Source organism: Archocentrus centrarchus, chromosome 13 (genome assembly GCF_007364275.1).
Source record: "Archocentrus centrarchus isolate MPI-CPG fArcCen1 chromosome 13, fArcCen1, whole genome shotgun sequence".
In the NCBI taxonomy this organism is placed as follows: Eukaryota; Metazoa; Chordata; class Actinopteri; order Cichliformes; family Cichlidae; genus Archocentrus; species Archocentrus centrarchus.
The window spans coordinates 26,453,016-26,471,534 of NC_044358.1; the positions used below are offsets into that span (position 1 = coordinate 26,453,016).

The 18,519-nt window shown below is 40.0% G+C and overlaps 1 protein-coding gene across 1 annotated transcript; it reads left to right on the forward strand.

Moving 5' to 3' along the window:
* The first annotated feature begins 7,457 nt into the window (after positions 1-7,457).
* Positions 7,458-11,366, forward strand: LOC115790482 (uromodulin-like 1). The gene is made up of 5 exons (XM_030744287.1): positions 7,458-7,540; positions 7,938-8,171; positions 9,506-9,662; positions 10,855-10,984; positions 11,179-11,366. Exons 2-5 carry the CDS (start codon positions 7,990-7,992, stop codon positions 11,364-11,366), a joined length of 657 nt encoding a protein of 218 aa, XP_030600147.1. The 5' UTR covers positions 7,458-7,540; positions 7,938-7,989.
* The last annotated feature ends 7,153 nt before the right edge of the window (positions 11,367-18,519 follow it).

Genomic DNA, 18,519 nt, shown 5'->3' on the forward strand with positions numbered 1-18,519 from the left:
CATACAGTAAAAATTAACAACATTCTCTACTTATTTTTCATTTGTGTGTGGATTTAAGTAAGTAATTAGCACATGTAGCTGCAAGTACAGTCAGTTATACCTTGTTTATCTGTATCTTATAGGATTTCAATGACATTCTTTTATAACATAAAATATCTTGTTCTTCTTGTACAGTGGAATGAATCATATTTGTTGGATTCTGGTGGATTGATATTGTTCAGGTAACTTTAACATAGTGTTTGTATTTTTATTGGGAACTGGATTAGAAAAAGAAAAGAAGTAATCAACATATTCATCCATCTTGAAAGTCCTTCAAATTCAAGGTTTCCAATGCCAGTTAAGCAGCACAAAGTGTATAGCTTTAGCTTTACTTGTAATATTGCAGTAACACAAGTCTTGTGGACATTAACCTTTCTTTGTCCAAAAACATGAAAAATGTGGCTGTTTACATTCATTTGTAACATTTTCAGTACAGTTTGTTTTATGAAAGAGTATTACCATGACTTAATGATAAATATCTACAATTCAGGATTGAATTCTTGAAATCTTTGAACCTTTTTGACCACATAGTTGTGACAGTGACTGTAAAGATGGGAGGATTACTGTGAAATCTAATCCATGCATAAATGAACTTCAGAGGACAAAAGCTCCCTGCATGGGACAACGCCATCTGTGTGTAACTGCAAGCAGCTGATACCTTCTGCTCAGGTGGACTAAACAGTAATGAGAACATCAGGCTTGATTAATTGCAAATAAGACAGAACAGAAATGAGACGGCTTCAGTGTTTCATACTAGGACTCTTTCTGGTTACAGGTATGTGCTCACACGTATTTACCTTTTTGAATATAAAACAGTAGTTACTCAAGTAATGTTATGGTTAATTTGTGCCACTTAATGGTGAGTACTGTACAGATAGATACTACAGATTTATTGATAAATTGTTTGATTTAAAAATATTGCATAAGTTAGACAGTTACAGTTCAGTTATGAGTTATACAGTTAAATCTTTCAAAAGCTAAAAATTGATGTCAGTATGAAAAATGTTTTATAGAGCAGTTTAAAGCTGCAGTTGAAAGTAGCTCATTTAATTAACTGAATTTACTTCTTTTTTTTTTTACTGAGCACTCAAAGCACTTTCAAGTAATTAAATTAATAAATGCAATGTAAAATAAATCTGTAGCTGAAATACTTTGTATAGCTGTATAATCATGTTTTAATATGACTAATTTTTCACTTCCTTTCAATCTTTGATCATCTATCCTGTATGCATACAGTTGCTTAAGCAAATGTCTAGCAGCAGACTGTACTTGTACTGTCGCAGTAAGGCTCCTTTTCTAACACTCTTTTAAATGTCCCACAATCACTGGCAAGGACTTGGCAAGAGGGGCAAGGGGCAAGACCATTTCTTCAATAATTGAAACAGTGAAAAAATTTTTATATATTTTTTACATCACCCCAGTCTTATTTTGAAGCCCAGGTAGTAATGTGATCTTTGATATAATGTTGAATTTAAATAGTATTCATTTTTGATAATATGTTTATTTTTTTTTTTTTTGTGCTATTTTTTATGCTAAGTTTAGGAAAGAGAGCCTCTAGAGAAGATGGCTGAGTGACATGTTTTGCTTTTTTCTTTGTAGTCAGGGCAGAAAAAGAAGATTTCCAAGGTTACTTCACAGAGCAAACAAAAGGCACAACTGTCACAAAAGATCTGCTTTTGAAAAAGGAAAACACAATTGGTCATGGCACAGAAGCAATACCTACAGAGAAGACACATCAACATACTGCAATGGCAGTGACTGACAAGTTTCTACGGGCGGTCTTGTTTGACACCAGACCAACACAATCTTATAAGAAAAGTCAAATCACAAACGCGTCAGCTGTGATTTCCCTACCAAGCTTAAAGCATTTTGTCTCCAGAAATGGTCAAAACTTTCTCACATTAAAGAGAGAGCCATCAGCTATGAGGATTGACACTGAATCAGAAAAACTATTGATCTCTAATTATGAAAAGATCTCACTGCCTTCTGTACAAGCTGCAGTAGAATCAATGATGAATGACACCTCTGAGCCAGAGGTCAATTTGACTGCAGATGCAGTGAAAGCCCCTCCTTGGCTTCACACTCTTCCTGATTACAGGAATCAGGCAAACACTAACTCTGTTAAGCCCACATCTGTTGATGGAGGCCTGAGAGCTCCAATCCTATCTGCATCTCATTCTCGTGTAACTGATAACGTGACTGCAGTAAGCAACGACAGTGATGACAAACTGTCTCAAGGCAAGGGGACCACAAACCCAGGAAGAAATGTGTATGGCTTTGGTACAGTGCAATCCATCTTTCAAATATCTACTGCAGGAGATTTATTGAGAAGAAACACTATAACAAACTTGTGTCTGACCTGCATGAAAGATCGAAGACCAGTCTCCACTGTACTGTCACCTCATGGCTCCTCAGACAACAATAAACTTGCAGTCTCATTAACTGGTTTAAATCAACAGTCAGCTCGAGAACAAGAAATTTTGAACAAGGACATCAGTCACTCAAACCTTACCATGCATACCAGTTTCAGTGAGAGAGGAAATTTGCTTTACAATCAGACTTTCATTTCTTATTCCTTCAATAAAACTCTGAATCATAGTCAAAGCATTTTGAATGATTCCCAAAGCAATTTTTTTTCATCAGATACAGAAGTGGTTGCATTTCACTTGCGACCTCTTTCTGAGATGTCATCAGAAATAAAAAAAGATACCAAGAATCTATTGAGGCATACTTATCCTAGTGATGCTTCTGTCACTGAGAGACCAATCTCAACATCTACAGAAGTTTATCACTCATCAAAGTCCTTTTATATTGTAAGAAAACCAGTAAAAAGTGGAGAAAAAGAGTTGTATGATAAAAAAGTGAGCACCGGGGACCTGCAGTCAGACCTCATATATTTCAGTAAGAATAACAAAACGGCTTCCCACAGTGTCTCAAAAAACTTAAAAAGTTCCATTCAAAACCAGCCTTTGGACACAAGCAGCAGGCCGGTAAGCAATATGCCTGTTATTACTGCAGCTCCCCACAGCAGTGACATAAATGTTCTTCCAGAAGGTAGTGATCACAGCACTGCATCTCATCCAGCTGTAAGAATGAGCTCGACTGAAGCTCACAGTGCCACAACACCCTTCAGTGGGAGCAGGCCAACCACTTTGCCACTCAAAAATCTAGAGTCTCACTTTCTGACAGGAAGAGTGGATTCTTTGATCTCTCTTCTGAGGCACCAAACACCAACTAAACCAAGCTTTCAGACCAAAGAACCCATACTGACTTTGCTACCAAAGGATTCTGCCATAAAGCTTGCATCTGCAACCACAAAGACACACTTGACAGATAAACAAGATCCTCTGACATTTAATGCTGTACACAGCATTGCTAAACAGTCTTTTGTTGATCCCTCAGGGCCAATGAATAAACCAGTTATAAAAGAACCACAAACTACCACCACCGCAACAAGAGAAGTTTTCCCCGGGAAGTTGTTTCTCTCAGAGTTGAGACAGGACTTTGGTGATGACACGTCCGTATTGACACTACCAACAATATCAAGCAAATCACTTTCTGAGAAACTGACAATAAGCAGAGTTTCAGGGGCTCAATCTGAAATCATCCAGGGAAGGACTTTTGATGTTGCCAGTGAGAGGAATATGGCATCAACTCGCCTGTCTTATTCAACATATAATGGGGATTTAATCAGAGAGTCACTAAGAGATTATGATACGAAAACAAGAGATGAAGAGGTGTTAATTGTAGCTGCAGAAAATGGGGACAAGATGGAAAACAATGAAGAGATCAAAACAATAATGAAGTTCCAGGAAGGAGAGAAGAATGGGAAAGATGCAATGTTGGACTACCAAAGAGAAAAATTTAAAGACATTGGACAAGAAGAACAAGAAAAAATAATCAATACCGGAGCAAAGACAACCACAGGCGGGGAGGGGGAAGAAATGGCAGTGCCAATGGCTAACACAAGTAGGGAGAAAGTTGGAAGGACTGATGGCGAGGAAGCTGTAACTTTGAGACAAAACCAAGATCAAAGCCAAGGGGAAGTCAGTGATGAAGAAGGTGCTGAAAGAGACAGCGTGACTAAAATATATGAAGAGAATTCCCCCAAAGTTGTAGCTGAAAAGCAGAGAGAGCATTTAAGAAGGGAAGCAGCAGAGGCTAGAAATGAAGAAACACTTGAGGAAAATGAAGACAATAAATGTACTGAGGAAACTGGAAAAGAGGACTTGACAAATGTTCCCCTCGGACCTCCTACTAATTCTAAAGAATTTAACAGAGATAAAGGACACGCTGCTGAAAACCTGTCTTCCTGCCACAGTTTGATTAAACAGCTGGGAACCACTGAACCCAAGGACCTTCAGCTGGGAGAAAATACTACACCAATTGTGGAAATCACGAATAAATCATTTTCCTATAAAGTGACAAATAATCACAGAACAACACGCTCAAGTCTGAGATATCAGAACCCAAATCAATCGAAAACAGCATCTCTTCCCAAGGAGCCATACACACAGAATAAATCTCATCTCACTCCCCCCAGGGCTGTGCTTCCAAAGCATGAACTTACATCATCACTCGCTAAAGAAAGTCCCCAGAACAATTTCGTTGAGGCTACATTTTCCATGAAACCCCCTCACACATTTGGAGATCACACTTTAAGATTTAGGGACATAGCAAAGCCATCAGTTTCCCCACACAGCAGTGCAGCTAATATCGCTCACCCTTTACTAAACAGTATCAGCAATATGTTGTCACTCACCACCCATCGATTGGCAACCACAGCTGGATTCCTGAGAGCTGAGCCCCACTTTGCAGTAAATAGTTCTTCTCTCAACATATCAATTATTTACAGCGTCCCTGATCACAGGCATAAATTTAGTGCTTCAGTTTCAAAGGGCAATTCAATTTTACATACCACAAATGAGAGAGAGCAAGCAGAATACATTACACCATCAGTGAATCCCACTCCATACCAGAAGATGTATAATGACTCATCTACTAGGCCACCCACGGCCACAGCCTTGTCATCTGAGGCCCACATCTCCATAGGCCAGTTGCAGCCACGCCAAGTGCATGCTGCCCCTCAGATCAGTGAGTCCTCCTCCTCCTCCTCTTTTGACATGACTTCAGGCCAGCCATGCTCATTTAAACTGTCAGAGCTGACAGCCCATCCAGATGCTCTGCATACCCCTGTTGATGGTAACAGGCAGAGATCTGTACACACCCTAACGGAATCATTGGGTCCTAAAGCGGAAAACAATCAATTTCCTCCCACCGATGTGTCACCACTGCTAAATCTCAGCTTGTTTGGAGGTGACATTTTACCTGGCACCTATAGGGTGACAGGGCTAACCAGACCAGTGTCTGAAAAAAACTTACTGAGTGCCAGTTCCAACACTCATTATGCAAATAGTGAAAGTAACCATGCTGAGTCTCTCTTAGCAACTGCTGAGGAGAAAAATCAACCCAAGGAGAATGATAATGTGCGAATGACGGTAACCTCGAAAGTGAAACATTTAGAGTCAGTCACAAAACAATTATCAGAGACAAGGCTTGAAAAGCATAGTTCCCCTTTCATATCGCAAATAACTGGCAGGAATAAAGACCACAACATAGATGAATTGAACTCTTTGTCTATAATGAAGACTGAAAAACCAGTAGTAAAAATCACAAATGAGAATGACCCAATCAGGGTAACTGGAAAGGATGAAGCAAACAACACGGTGACAGTTCCCGTCAAGTCTGTCATGCTCGCAGTTCATACGAGGCCCAAGACTGAGCAGGCTACGAACGACGATTTTGTGTATGTTGTAAATGATTTTGGAACACCTGTGTTGGACACAAATGCTCAAACTGGCACCTCTCCAGATGTTGAGTCAGATAGTGGGTCTGAAATGCAGAAATTACAGGCCAATGGCGTGACTAACGTGTTTGTTTCTGATTTGATGCATCTTGGAGAAAAAACGACACAAAACCAAGACAATCCCGTGACACCACGAGGAACAGTGAGCAACAGTGTTCCCCTTGCTCCACATATTACTTCCAGAAATGATATTATAGTCCTCAGTAAATTCACACACCAGACCAATGATCGGCTAGTGAACCCTACGTCTTCCTTTCAAATCATCGCAGCTATAATGAATGATTCGGTGTCCCTGACTCCAATTCCTACCATAGGGAGTGTTACTGTGTCCAGAGAAGATCATGAATCACCCCTGATGGTTAGCGAGGGTGTGCCAGGTGTGGAAAAGTCATCTCGCGCTTCTGCTGAGCATGTGGAGCACGCCAGTAGTCATACTGAGACTCTGTCACGGATAGGGCCTCCCATAACTCCCACTACTGGCAAACTCACCTCTGCTGTGAAAAGACAACAGGCAACAGAAGCACAGAGTGCCAAGCAGCTCAAGGATAATATTTCTGAATGGACTATTAAACAAAGTCAGCATGCTCCTCCTGCTATATTTGCAATAACACACAATATTAATGACCCAGGGAGGGACATCCAAACAGGCTTGTTGCAGACATCCCACAGAGCTGAAGGTTCACATGGTCCAACATCTACCATGTTTAGAAAAATAGAATATTCATCAATTAAAGACATCAAAACAGCTCTGACTACAAAGAGTGCTTTTGAAGCCAAACACCCTCTGCTTGAGAAAATTTCTACAGCACATACGCAGGACGGAATAGAGCAGCCCGACAGGCAGACCTCGCATGAAAAGACTTCAATAAGTCAATTGATATCTGGATCTGTGACAGATTCTGTATCAACTACAAGGATCTCATCTACAAAGATTATTAATAAAACTAGCTGTAGGACTATTGGCTGTGCTCAGTCGACCAAGGCAACTAAAACAACAACTGGAGTAGGTGAGACTGATCATAGTCAGAAAATGTATAAAACACAGGGTACAGTCACAGAAAGAGATCATCTCAGGGCTGAGGACACTCCTGGCACAAAACCAGAAAACTGCAGTTACAGCTCTGACTCTCTTGTAGCTGGAAAGACTACACCGCAGGCTGTTGACCTTGAATATGTAGCGCTTTCAGCATCCATCACTAAATCTGATCATGGCCATGAAACAATGTCAAAAAAGGTCAAGAGTATGACAGTTAAAACTGTTCATTTGGAGAGGCACTGGACACCTGAGAGGCCCCAGTTTGTAAGGAAAACAACACAAAGACGCTTTCACAGAGAGACCTCTAAAGCTCGGGAGGCCCCTGCTAAAGAGGTCACTTTATCTGAACCTGAAGCAACTGCTCTGCCGACCACAATAAAGGCTACTGAGCTGACTCTTCTCTCTGAAAAAAACACGAAAACACAATTAAACCGAGGAGGAGGCAAAACTGAGACACTTAAAGCACAAAATGCCACCAGGTCGGTGAGTGGTGCAGCTAAAGAAGAGTCTGGGCACAGGGTGCTACTCCCGGAGTCTGAAGCTGAGCTGCGAAAGCCGAAACTCAGGGGAAGGACCTCACCTCATCTGTATCTTTCTGGGTAATGTCATTATTAATAATTAGTTAGCACACACTGTTGATTTTGAATGGTTTATTTACTGAGTAGATTTAGTACACTGTCAGCTGCTATGTTGTTCCCCAGTGACCACATGCCATTTTATATAGTTCTTTTCCTTCCTCATTAGTGATACTAAGTCAGGAACTACAGCTAGCAAACTGACTATCGTGCCAGTTAGTGTATCTTTTATTTATTGCTGCAGTTAGTGTAACATTCATAGGAATTTTAGCTAAGCAAAACAACTTAAACATAACCACTACATTTGCAAGAATACTTTTTACATTTTACACTTTTTGTATAATCTCTCTGTGAAGAAATTTATGATGTAAATGAAGAAACATTAGCTTCACAAATTGCAAATATTTTCATTTGCTGGTAGTATAACGGAAGTTTCAGAGGACCTGTGTGGCAGTGGGAACTACACAGCAGAAATGAGTCTCGACCTTGGGAGAGGTGTAGAGCCTGGTGATGCTGTACCTGCCAGGGGGAACCTCAGAGTGGTTATCAACCTGAAGACAAACAACAGTCAGATAAACCTCGGGGTCACCTCCTGTTGCCTGTCTCCAACCATCCAGCCAGACCTTGCGAACTCCACCTGCTGTCTTTTCTCAAGGTAAATAGGAAAGTCTGAAATAAGAGTTTGCGTTGTTTTCTAACTCTTATGTTTAACATAACACAAGAGTTAGAAATTTCAATCACCTCATCAATGTGTGGCCATCTCGATGGCATTATGGAACAACAAAAAACCCCAAAACAACAAAACATGCTTTTTACAGTATAGTAATAGGATTTTTGGAGTTGAAATAAGAAAAAAAAAATTAAATACACCCATGAATAAAGCAAATTTATAACTTCTGCACCAACCTTTTCCAACTTAGATGTTTGTTTTTGGGTTTGTCAATAATGACGCATTCAAAGAGGCTGCCTATTAATACTAGTACCTATAAGGATGTATTTGCTCAGTTGCATCTAATTTGAGTTTTATTTGATAATTTTGAAGATGGGGCAGCGCAGTGGTGCTCACAGCAAGAGGGTTCCTGGTTTGAACAGCTGGGGCCTTTCTGTGTGGAGTCTGCATGTTCTCCCTGTGCTTGCTTGGGTTCTCTTTGGTTATTCTGGCTTCCTCCCACAGCTGCAACACATGCACGTTAGGTTATTTGGTAATTCTAAATTGGCTGTAGGTGTAAATGTGGGTGTGAACGGTTGACTGTGTCTCTGTTAGTGCTGTGACAGAGTGGTGACTGGTCCAGGGTGTACCCTGCCTCCAGCTCTTGTTAAAATATAGACAGCCAGACTGTCCCTGTGTGTGTGTGTGTGTGTGTGTGTGTGTGTGTGTGTATATATATATATATATATATATATATATATATATATATATATATATATATATATATATATATAAAACCAGATAAACAGTTTTACTATAATTCACATCAATCCAGGGAGCTGCAGGTACATTTCTAAAAGTTAAATATTCTAGATAAGAGGGCTGTTGTAGGTTGATGGAACTATCTCTCTGAGCCAGCACCAGCCAGATAACTGGGAGTTGGGTATACTCCTGCACACGTAGAGAGGCGGCAATATCCTGTAAATACACAACCTCTAAAATGTCAAAATGTGAGTGACTATTATTGTGGGTTTTTTAAGCACCAATCTTACACCTTAAAACAAATGCTGATATTTACCTAACATGATTCATTATCTCTTAAATGTTTCAGTTCAATCCAATATAAAATATTGATGCAAAAATGGTGCATTGTTTTTGCTTTCATCTTAATTGATCACTACAGCTTCCGTGGCTTCTGGAAGAAGTGGTACTGAGACTTTACCTGCAGGATTTTCTAAGTTTAACTGCTTTTCCTTAAACATTCCACTATTTCTTTTAAAGAAAAAAAAAAAAACAACCCTGCACTAAGGTAATATTCTGCATTTGTTTTGGTGCCTCAGGTTAGCAGCGGAACCAGCAGGGATCACACTGCTGCCCACTGCCTTGTCAACGAGTGCCAGCTTCACCATCAGTCTCTTCCAAATGATTAATTACTCAGTAGTGTACCTACACTGTGATCTGAGTGTCTGCCTGAGGAACCACTCTGACTGTGAAAGGGTAAGATTGCAGTGGGTGCACAGTGTAATGATGTGAGAGAATGAAAGGGCGAGCGACTGAAGGTAATTTAAATTTTGTGACACAGGGTTGTGACATGGAAAACATGGGACAGACGAGAAGTGAACAGGCTCCTGTAAATTGGTTGGGTGAAAGAGCAAGAAAAAGGGTGAATGCATATATGGAATATATGCAAAGAAAAAACAGGAGAGACAGGATTATTTGAAAATAGAAGTAAACATATTTTTTCTAAATCAGAAGTAAAAAGAATGCTTTGGTATGACTAATGCAACACGCCATCACTTATACAAGTATTTTTCCAAATATAAAGAGCCTAGAACACTGGTCATGTTGTTATACACTCTGTAGGTCAGATAAGGTCTTTGCAAAGTTACAGAGCAACACTCGACAAGTAGCAAAGGAGCTCTAATACCAACTGCTGTATCCTGCTGTTTTGGGAATGAGGCCACTGATTTAATGGGGAAAAGGGAATCATCTGACAAGTGCATGTTAGAGGGCGGAGGTGAAAGAGAGGATAAACTCCAGAGACTCATTTTGATGTCTGGATTTGAAGAGCCCTGCTACAGCTCCCACAGCAGTTGTGTTTCTAGTATTGCTAAGTTCTCAACCACCATTTTTCTGTCTTTTTTTCCCCCCTGTTAGCAATAGTCACGTAAATCAGTGTTTGCACTGTTTTCCTGAAGTTTAAAATGCATCGCTCGAGCACAATATGGGCAGAAAGTATGAGCTTCGACACAAAGCTCAAACATTATTATAAATTGTTTCTTCTTGATGTAAGACTACATCTTCTGCTGGAACCCATCAGTTACAGCAGAGCTAAACATTGCATCAGAGCTACCTTGTTTGAACTGCTCTAAATCAGAATGGGATACCTAGATTAAAAAAAGGTGTTCCTTTCAAGCTCAAATCTTCATTTCCAGCTCTTTATTTTAAATAAATAGTTCAGCTCCTGCTGTTTTATTCACATAAAAAAAAAAAACACGAGTAAAGAAAACAGGTTTTCCTGTTTCCTTTATCTGAGGAACGCATTATTTGTATTGGTTTTATGCACATTTTTCTGTTTATCATCAAAGCTAGAAGGAACAACCATCCATCACCTGAAAAGGTAATAACCTGTTAGCTGTTTTACCATTTTCCAAACTTACATGTTTCATATTTCCTTGGCATTTTATAGCAGTGTCTTCAGCAGAGGAGTGCACTTCCCTTAGAGGGCTCACAATCTATTGTCACCAATCTCCGAAATCGCATATCCTTTGGTCCCATGTTGAAAGAAGTGAAGAATTCTACATTTCCAGAGGAGATAGGTAATTTTTTAGCTGGTCCTTACACAAAAATGATGATCTGAGATGAGAGAGAGCATGCATGGCAGATTGTGTGTCAGGAAATGAGAAATTTTCCTCATGAGTGTGTCGTATAAAACTACACTATGAAAGTAAAGAGACAAGAGAACACTGGACAAACAAATCAGTGCCTTTTATTTTCTGATTTTTTTTTCTAGACCCATCAGAACTGGACCTGGTTCTGGTTATAGTCAGCCTTGTGGTCGGCTCCTCTCTTGTCACAGTGATGCTGCTGCTGGTGTGGCTGGCTTACCGCAAACGAGGAAACTGGCTGCTCCGCTCAGCAGCTCCACCACGGGCCTGCTGTGGCTGTCTTCGCCCAGGAGGAGACTTGATCCTTCCGTGACCATGGAGGGACTGTCGCCTGTTATACTGATCGAGTCTTTACCAAAATAGCTGCAGACAATTACATTAGTCAACAGACAGTGGAGCAGTCAATCATATTAGCCACAGGTATAGGCTAGACTAGACAATGAGGAGCAATCCAATTCACACAGGTGACACAGCTGTTGCAGTCTAATTTTGCACTTAACCACGAGCAGTCTATTATCATTCACTGAAAATAAACACCACCCTGAAATAGAAATGCTGCTCTGAACCCTTTGTTTTTCCAGAGGCAAGAAATCAGCATGCTTTGTATCCCACTTTGAGAATAAGAGCTTGTTAATAATTGTTTGATACACCGCAATGTATGCATTTGTGGTTTGTCACCTATAATGAGCCCCTGTGGTAGAAGCACTGTCAAGCTCATTTATCAATGCAAGAGGACATACAACAGCTCTGCAATACTGTGTTTTGTATCAATACACTGTAGTATGACATGACATATCACATTACAATACACTGTAACATGATATGGCAAATAATATGATTATGTATAAGTTGATTGTAGAAAAAAATCAGTATATATATCAGTGTTGATTTAGTAATTTTTTATTTATTTTTAAACTGCCTCTCAAGAAGAATTCTTGGTCATTACTGACTTCATTTCATGCTGTGAGTCTAACTGTAATCCTCAGTAAGTACAAGGAAATAATATACAATGGGGGAAGTACTTCTAGCAGTATTCCTAACATCATATTTCTCAATCCATTTAATGTGCACAGTTCAAAAAATATTTTTTTTTGGAACACTGTTAGCACTGTTTCTTGTTCTTTCCTCACTTTGATTGTAGGCGCACTGCTGTGCAGAGAGTTCAACACTGACTTCCAATGAAGGATGATGACCTTCAGGGTTTTTAGTGCAAGTGAAAACAGGCACAAAATTCAGGGACAGTAACTGAATGATAAGATTCCATCAACATACTGCAGAGTAGGTTCAAGGTGTTCGAGGCTCCCTCCCACTGTGCCTATCTGACATCAGACTTCAGGAGCTGCATCTGTGATTTTCTGAAATAATCACACATACTTCCATGCAATGATTGAGCAAAAGCAAGTATCTGGCCTTTTTAATTTATGGCACAACTATTCTGGTGACCTTTTGTGTTATGCTGTGAATGGTTTACAGAAGGGAACGACTGCCTAAAATTGTGCACCCTTATTCAGTGTAGCCATTAAAAAAGCCTGTGGCCTTACTAATTGTAGAAATTTTGTATTTTTCTAACATTTCAATATTCATATACACCGCAAGGTGCACAGAACACAATGTCTTGAACCACATGTTATCTGATGTCTAGATATCCTGGCAACACTGAAGCCCTGAAAAATTGACTATTAAAGCAGCTGACTAACCGGTGGGTTCCCTTATGGCTCATCCACACTGGAGTAAAAACAGGATGGTTGCCTGCTGATTACATTGAATTTTTCACATTTGGCAACTGAAAAAGTAGAGGTTGAGTGTGCGATACCTTCAGCCTGTGGGCAACTGCTTTTGATTATTAATTTATCACTGTCTTGAGCCACCAAAGTTGCTTTGAAGACTGCAAATCTCTGTGAGTGGTTGCAGACCTGGTCTCTATGTTCAAAGTCAACATTTTAAAGGCAACAAAATCACAGGTTCACTGGATACAGGTGCAATAACTTTGGCCTTTGAAAACATGCTGGCTATAGCAGCGATGCAGGACTTTTACGGTCTCCATATCCACTCTGTGTCACACTTTTTTTACACACAGTTTTACTACCACTCAGTAAAAGTGTTTGCAGACTTTTCAGCACCTTCCATGCAAACTACAGGTGACAGTGGCACTCTGCTAGTGAGCAAAGCAATCTCAACAAGGTTTGTGGTGCATCACATGCCGCCAGCAACAACTCATTGACTGCTTAAAGAATACACATTTTGAGTGGAGGTTGCCAGGTAGTCTCTGACTTTAAACTTTAAATCTTTAAACTCTGTGTTTTTACCACAGATATGAGCTACCCCATGACTGAATTTACAATATATCTTTAGGTACAGTAACTAGTAGCAGTCAACTCAATCTAATCATATATTAACAACTTAACATGACATTAGCTATTATAATTATAATGAAATAACAGAACATGAATATACAGCATTGTTACAACTTTTATAAAACACGTAGTCCCTGAACATGCATTTTTTGCTGAGTCATGTCAACCTTCAGTGGATTTTCCCAGGCAGTGTGTCATGGTCTTTTTTAGCAGGGTTTGATTTGGGTCTCCTGTTTCTCCTCGTTCTCTTGTGGAGTTGTGGGGCAACTGTGCTTCTGATCACCCACCTATGGGTGGAGTCATTTTGCCCGTGTTGTTCTGAGTTGAGCAATCGAGCTTCTGGTATTGCTTGCCATTATGGTGGTAATCAGGCCCTCCTTGTTACCTGCTGGCTTTTGTGCTTTTTGCTCTGTAACCCAGTTTGCCCGTCTCCTTCTGCTTGAAGTCTGTCCTTTAAATCTATTCGCCCAGACATACCTGAGGAGTACTGCAAACACGTACAGCTATTCTCACCTGCTTCAGTCAGTCACTCCCATTACCCTGCAACAAAAATGACTTACCTGCTTTCCACTGTTGTGGCCATTCTCCATCTGCACTGCTTTGTCTGCCTTGGATTTCCACCTCCCAGCTGTGTACCCCTCCAGAGCCTCAGTTGTGAGACAAAGAAGTAAGACAGTGGAAACAAATTACTAAGTCTTCAATATCTTGTTCAACTCACCTTGGCTGCTGTTAACATCATCCCTCTTCTCTGTCAGAGCTCCTGGTTGCGTCCCTGTTCATAATCCATCTTCTCCAGCCAGTTGTCTGTAAATACTCAGCAGTTTTTCAATATTCACTCAAAAACTGTTGACGGTGTGAGTGTGCTCCTTGATCCCTCCTATGATCCCACTTCACTGCACTAGCAGACATCTTTTTTTTTTTCTTACTAATGGCATCAGAAAATTATGGAAGCTTGTTTCCACCACCAAAAAAAAAAAAAATTCCCCATCCGTTATCAACTCGAAATTTTGAGTTAGCTCTCCCAGTCAGGAAGCTCTGTGAAAGAGGTCATTTCCTTGTTACCCAGAAGCAGAACGCCAACGTATTCACACTCAAAATCGGGTAGCGACAGTATGAGTGAGCTAGCAGTGTCTAGCAAACATGAACAAACTGTTATCAGCTTTTTGACCTTTGAAAGTCTTCTAGTGTAAAACAACTAACTCTAACTTGAAATTTTGAGTTATTAATGCAAAATTTTGAGATGCTTAACTCAAAGTTCTGAGTCACGGATGGCAATCTTTTTTTTTTTTTTTTTTTCAGTTTTGGAAACCAACTTCCATAGGAATTACATACTATACCTTGAAATAAAAGTGCAAACTGCACTGTATGAGTTACTTTGGCAAATCAGAACAGATACTGATTTCTATTAAATGAGCGTTGCATTTGAAAGGTTTCTAATTTACATCACTCACAGATTTGAACCAGTGCAAAAAAGATGAATAAATTTTTATTTCACAGGTTCTCAGCTTGACTGTGTTTCAATGGCAATTTACCATTTTATGGCTCTTTTTCAGATACTATAATTGTGCTTATAGTGCTTATAATTCTGCAAAAATGCAAGCCATAAAATATCTGAAAAAATATTGGTGCTCTTGAGACACACATGGGGTCCAGCAGTGGTCTAGTCTAGTGGTAGTGTTCACAGAATATTAATAAGAGACACTGGAGTTAAGCTTGTTAGCTATTAGAGGACAAAAACCTTTAGCTCTAGCCAGTCAGCTTACTCGCCGCGGTGGAGCCTGCTAATACAATTGGCTGAGCTGCGAGATGTGGATTTCATCAATGAAGACAGATTTCCACCCTCAGGTAGCCTACTGGAAATCTGATCACGACTGCCTGCTTTACACTGGGACATCAATCCATGTGTCTGTCCTAAATAATAGTGTTAGTTAGTGAGGCATAGAGCTATGACTGTCAGTGAATGTTAACTCATCTATTATCGCACCTGTATTCACAGGATGAGTGGAAGCGTTTAGGTATTTAGAAAGACTTGCAAGGAGTTGGAACTTTTGCTATCTGCAGAAGAAAAACAAACAAATAATGGCAGGATACATTTTTATATGTGTGATGATAACAGCTTTTCTGGCCATTGTGGAAATAAAATGTAGAAATAAAACAAATGTGACACTGTATTTAGTGAAGACGTTCTTTCACGTCATCAGATTGGTAATTCTGCTTATTTCTTCTTATATTTGAGTGCAAAAGCTCTAACAGCTCACCTTTGATGCTGCTCTGCAAAATAATTAATCCATAATCATGTAAAGCCTCACAATAATTTATTTTGAGCTCATCCCATTTTGGTTTTTGCTAAATAAACATACAATCCATGGGACATGTCTAAATGAACATGACCCCGTAGATTTGTTTCCTTTCCCCTCCACAGCCCTGCAGTGAAAGCTGACAGTTTTAAAAGGAGCAGGCAAGGGAAAATCCCATTGAAGTAGAATTATTAACCCCCCAAAATTCTAGCCATGTCTCACAAATGAAAGCCTGAACAAAAAGCCAGCTCAGAGAATTGGAGAAGCAAAGAAATGACTGCAGAATCCTGACCTGTAGCTGGTCTCTCATAGGACATGCATTATGGGCAGAAATACTAATGAACCCCATTTACATTTCTAGTGTAAAAAAATTAGACAAAGCCACATACAACAAGAGATGGACTGCAAGGTAGGTTTGTGCTGGAATTCTTTTCTCAAAAGAGCCATACTTATTCTAAATGTGCTATGTGCTAGGAATGAAGAAACCCAAGGGAGACCACTCAAATGAAAGCTAAAACTACCAGTGACCCACAGGAACCATTTATACATGTGTGTGTCTATGTGTGGGAGTTCATCACTGTCTTTAACACTGCAACAAGACCTCATGTCCCAAGATAAATTCAGCTTTAAAGGGGGTTGAAAAGTGGTGAAGTATAACTGAATGAGCCTATAAAGCAGAACAGCAGGTGGGAATAGAAGGTGGAGGACATCTTTGTTTTCTCATCTTCTTGAATGAGCTTTCTATTATCGTAAGCCTTTCCCATAAGCTCGGCAGTTTAAATCTCTTCTCTCATGGAACAGCCTGCTTCAGTGATGTGGAAAGATGGAAATGCATGATTAGAAAATATAAGGCTCCTGATTTTTCACAATAAATGTTGTGAAAGATTGGGAGACGAAATGGGTTCACACATAATAGTCCCCATGCCACCAGGCAACACGCCACATGATTGAAAGTCTGCTTTGCAGCGATGCTAAATTTACAATTCATTATTAAGGATTATTGATACATTCAGAATATGCTAAATTAACTGCATGACCAGCTCTATAGTAGAATGAGGCAATGCTGCGTCTCATTCCAGCCTTTATGAAGATAGAGGTGCGATGTAATTGAAAAGATGTCCTTCTTCTTGTATGTGGAAAACAATAAGACTCTACCGGCTCAAAGTCTTTTCTTATTTCATTTCCTCTGCATCTCTGTGTATTAAATTAACCAGCTAGGCTGAGCATATAGTGAAGGTGGAATGATGATCTATTATTGCTTCAGCGGCACAGGCTACTTACACATAATGAATGCTTGAGGATTTCTAAGATAATTTGGTCAATTTTCCACACAATTTCAGGTAATTTCTACCTTTCTATCTTTAAATGATAAACACATCATCTTCTTATGAATATGACTGTTTCTGAACTCTCTACATCATTTGCCCATTTATTTCAAAACACTGAAAGAAAATCAATGCATGTCCTCTCCCTGAAATGCAGAAAAAGACAAAGTAATGCTAATGTGCTTGCACACTGTTTTGGAAAGCTTTGATTTCACATCCACTCACAGAGAAACTAGCTGGCATGCAGTTTGGTGCCCAAACCATTCAAAGACAAAATAAATAGCAACAAACTAAGTGCCTAAACCAGCATGCTTTGGAATAAGGTTTGAAGAAAGAGTAGAGCTTTCTGGCACAACTTTGCCTACTTCCGAGGTGCACAGAAAATCAAAAAAGTCTTCAGAGGTTAACGCTCCAGCAACACTTTTAGTATGACTATTGCTTGCCTGCTGTGTTCTGGCTCATGGCATTCACTGGGGTCATGATGAGTCCAATGATATCTTCCAGGTGCTGGGCCACCACATGCTGTCAGAACAGCTTCAGTGTGCCTTAAAAGTGATTGTTCAAAGCACTGAAGCTCTACAGGATCAATGAATAACATTCTTTCAAAGGGCATTCCTTCATTTAATGTTTTGATGGTGGTGGTAAAGAGCGCTGTCTATCACGTTGGTCCTGAGATCTAGTGACTGTGCAGTCCATGAGTCTATGATTCTATGATTCACATAATATTCAGCAACCCCTTGCGTCATATGGATGGGGGCATAGTCATCGTCAAAGAAAACACGCCGATCTGGAGTCTTTCAGCATGTGATAAAGATGATGACTGAGAGCAACATTTGACCCTTTCCTTTAAGGGGAAAAATGGAGTCAAACCATCCTCACTGCATAACAGAGCCACCAGATCCCCTTCCTGTAGAGGCCACTGGTTTAGGTTTTCCTGATGTATTGATCTTAAAAACACATTGTGGTGTTGGGGTGTGGTTTTGGCTCAGTTGTGAGAAGCAGAGTTGGACCGGAAGGTTCGGGGTTCAGTGCCAAAGAGAGGCTTAGTGGCAGAGCTGTTGCACATCATCTAATCAGTGTCTCTTATTTATTCAGTAGGATGCTGGGGCCTACAGAGGCCTTGGAAGCACTGACGGTGGCTGACCGCCAAAAGACTGAGCAAGCTGACACTCAGTGCCATGCAGGGTTGTGCCAAGGCACACAAGTATATGAACACTGCTGCTGGAGTGAGAACTGTTGTAAATAAAAGCAAAATAAAAGTGTGATAGCTGTGTCCATGTGTGAGTGTTGGGGACCCTTGGTAGACAGAGCAATGCTATACAGATACATCATAGATTATTGATTTAGCCCACAGATGAATTATATAATGTATACATTATTTTGAGCAACTGTGTAAGAACTTGCATATCATATACACACAAAACATGAACACAAATACATGCCATCCCTCCCTGGTGCTAGCAAAATGGCCACATCCTCCACCTCAGATT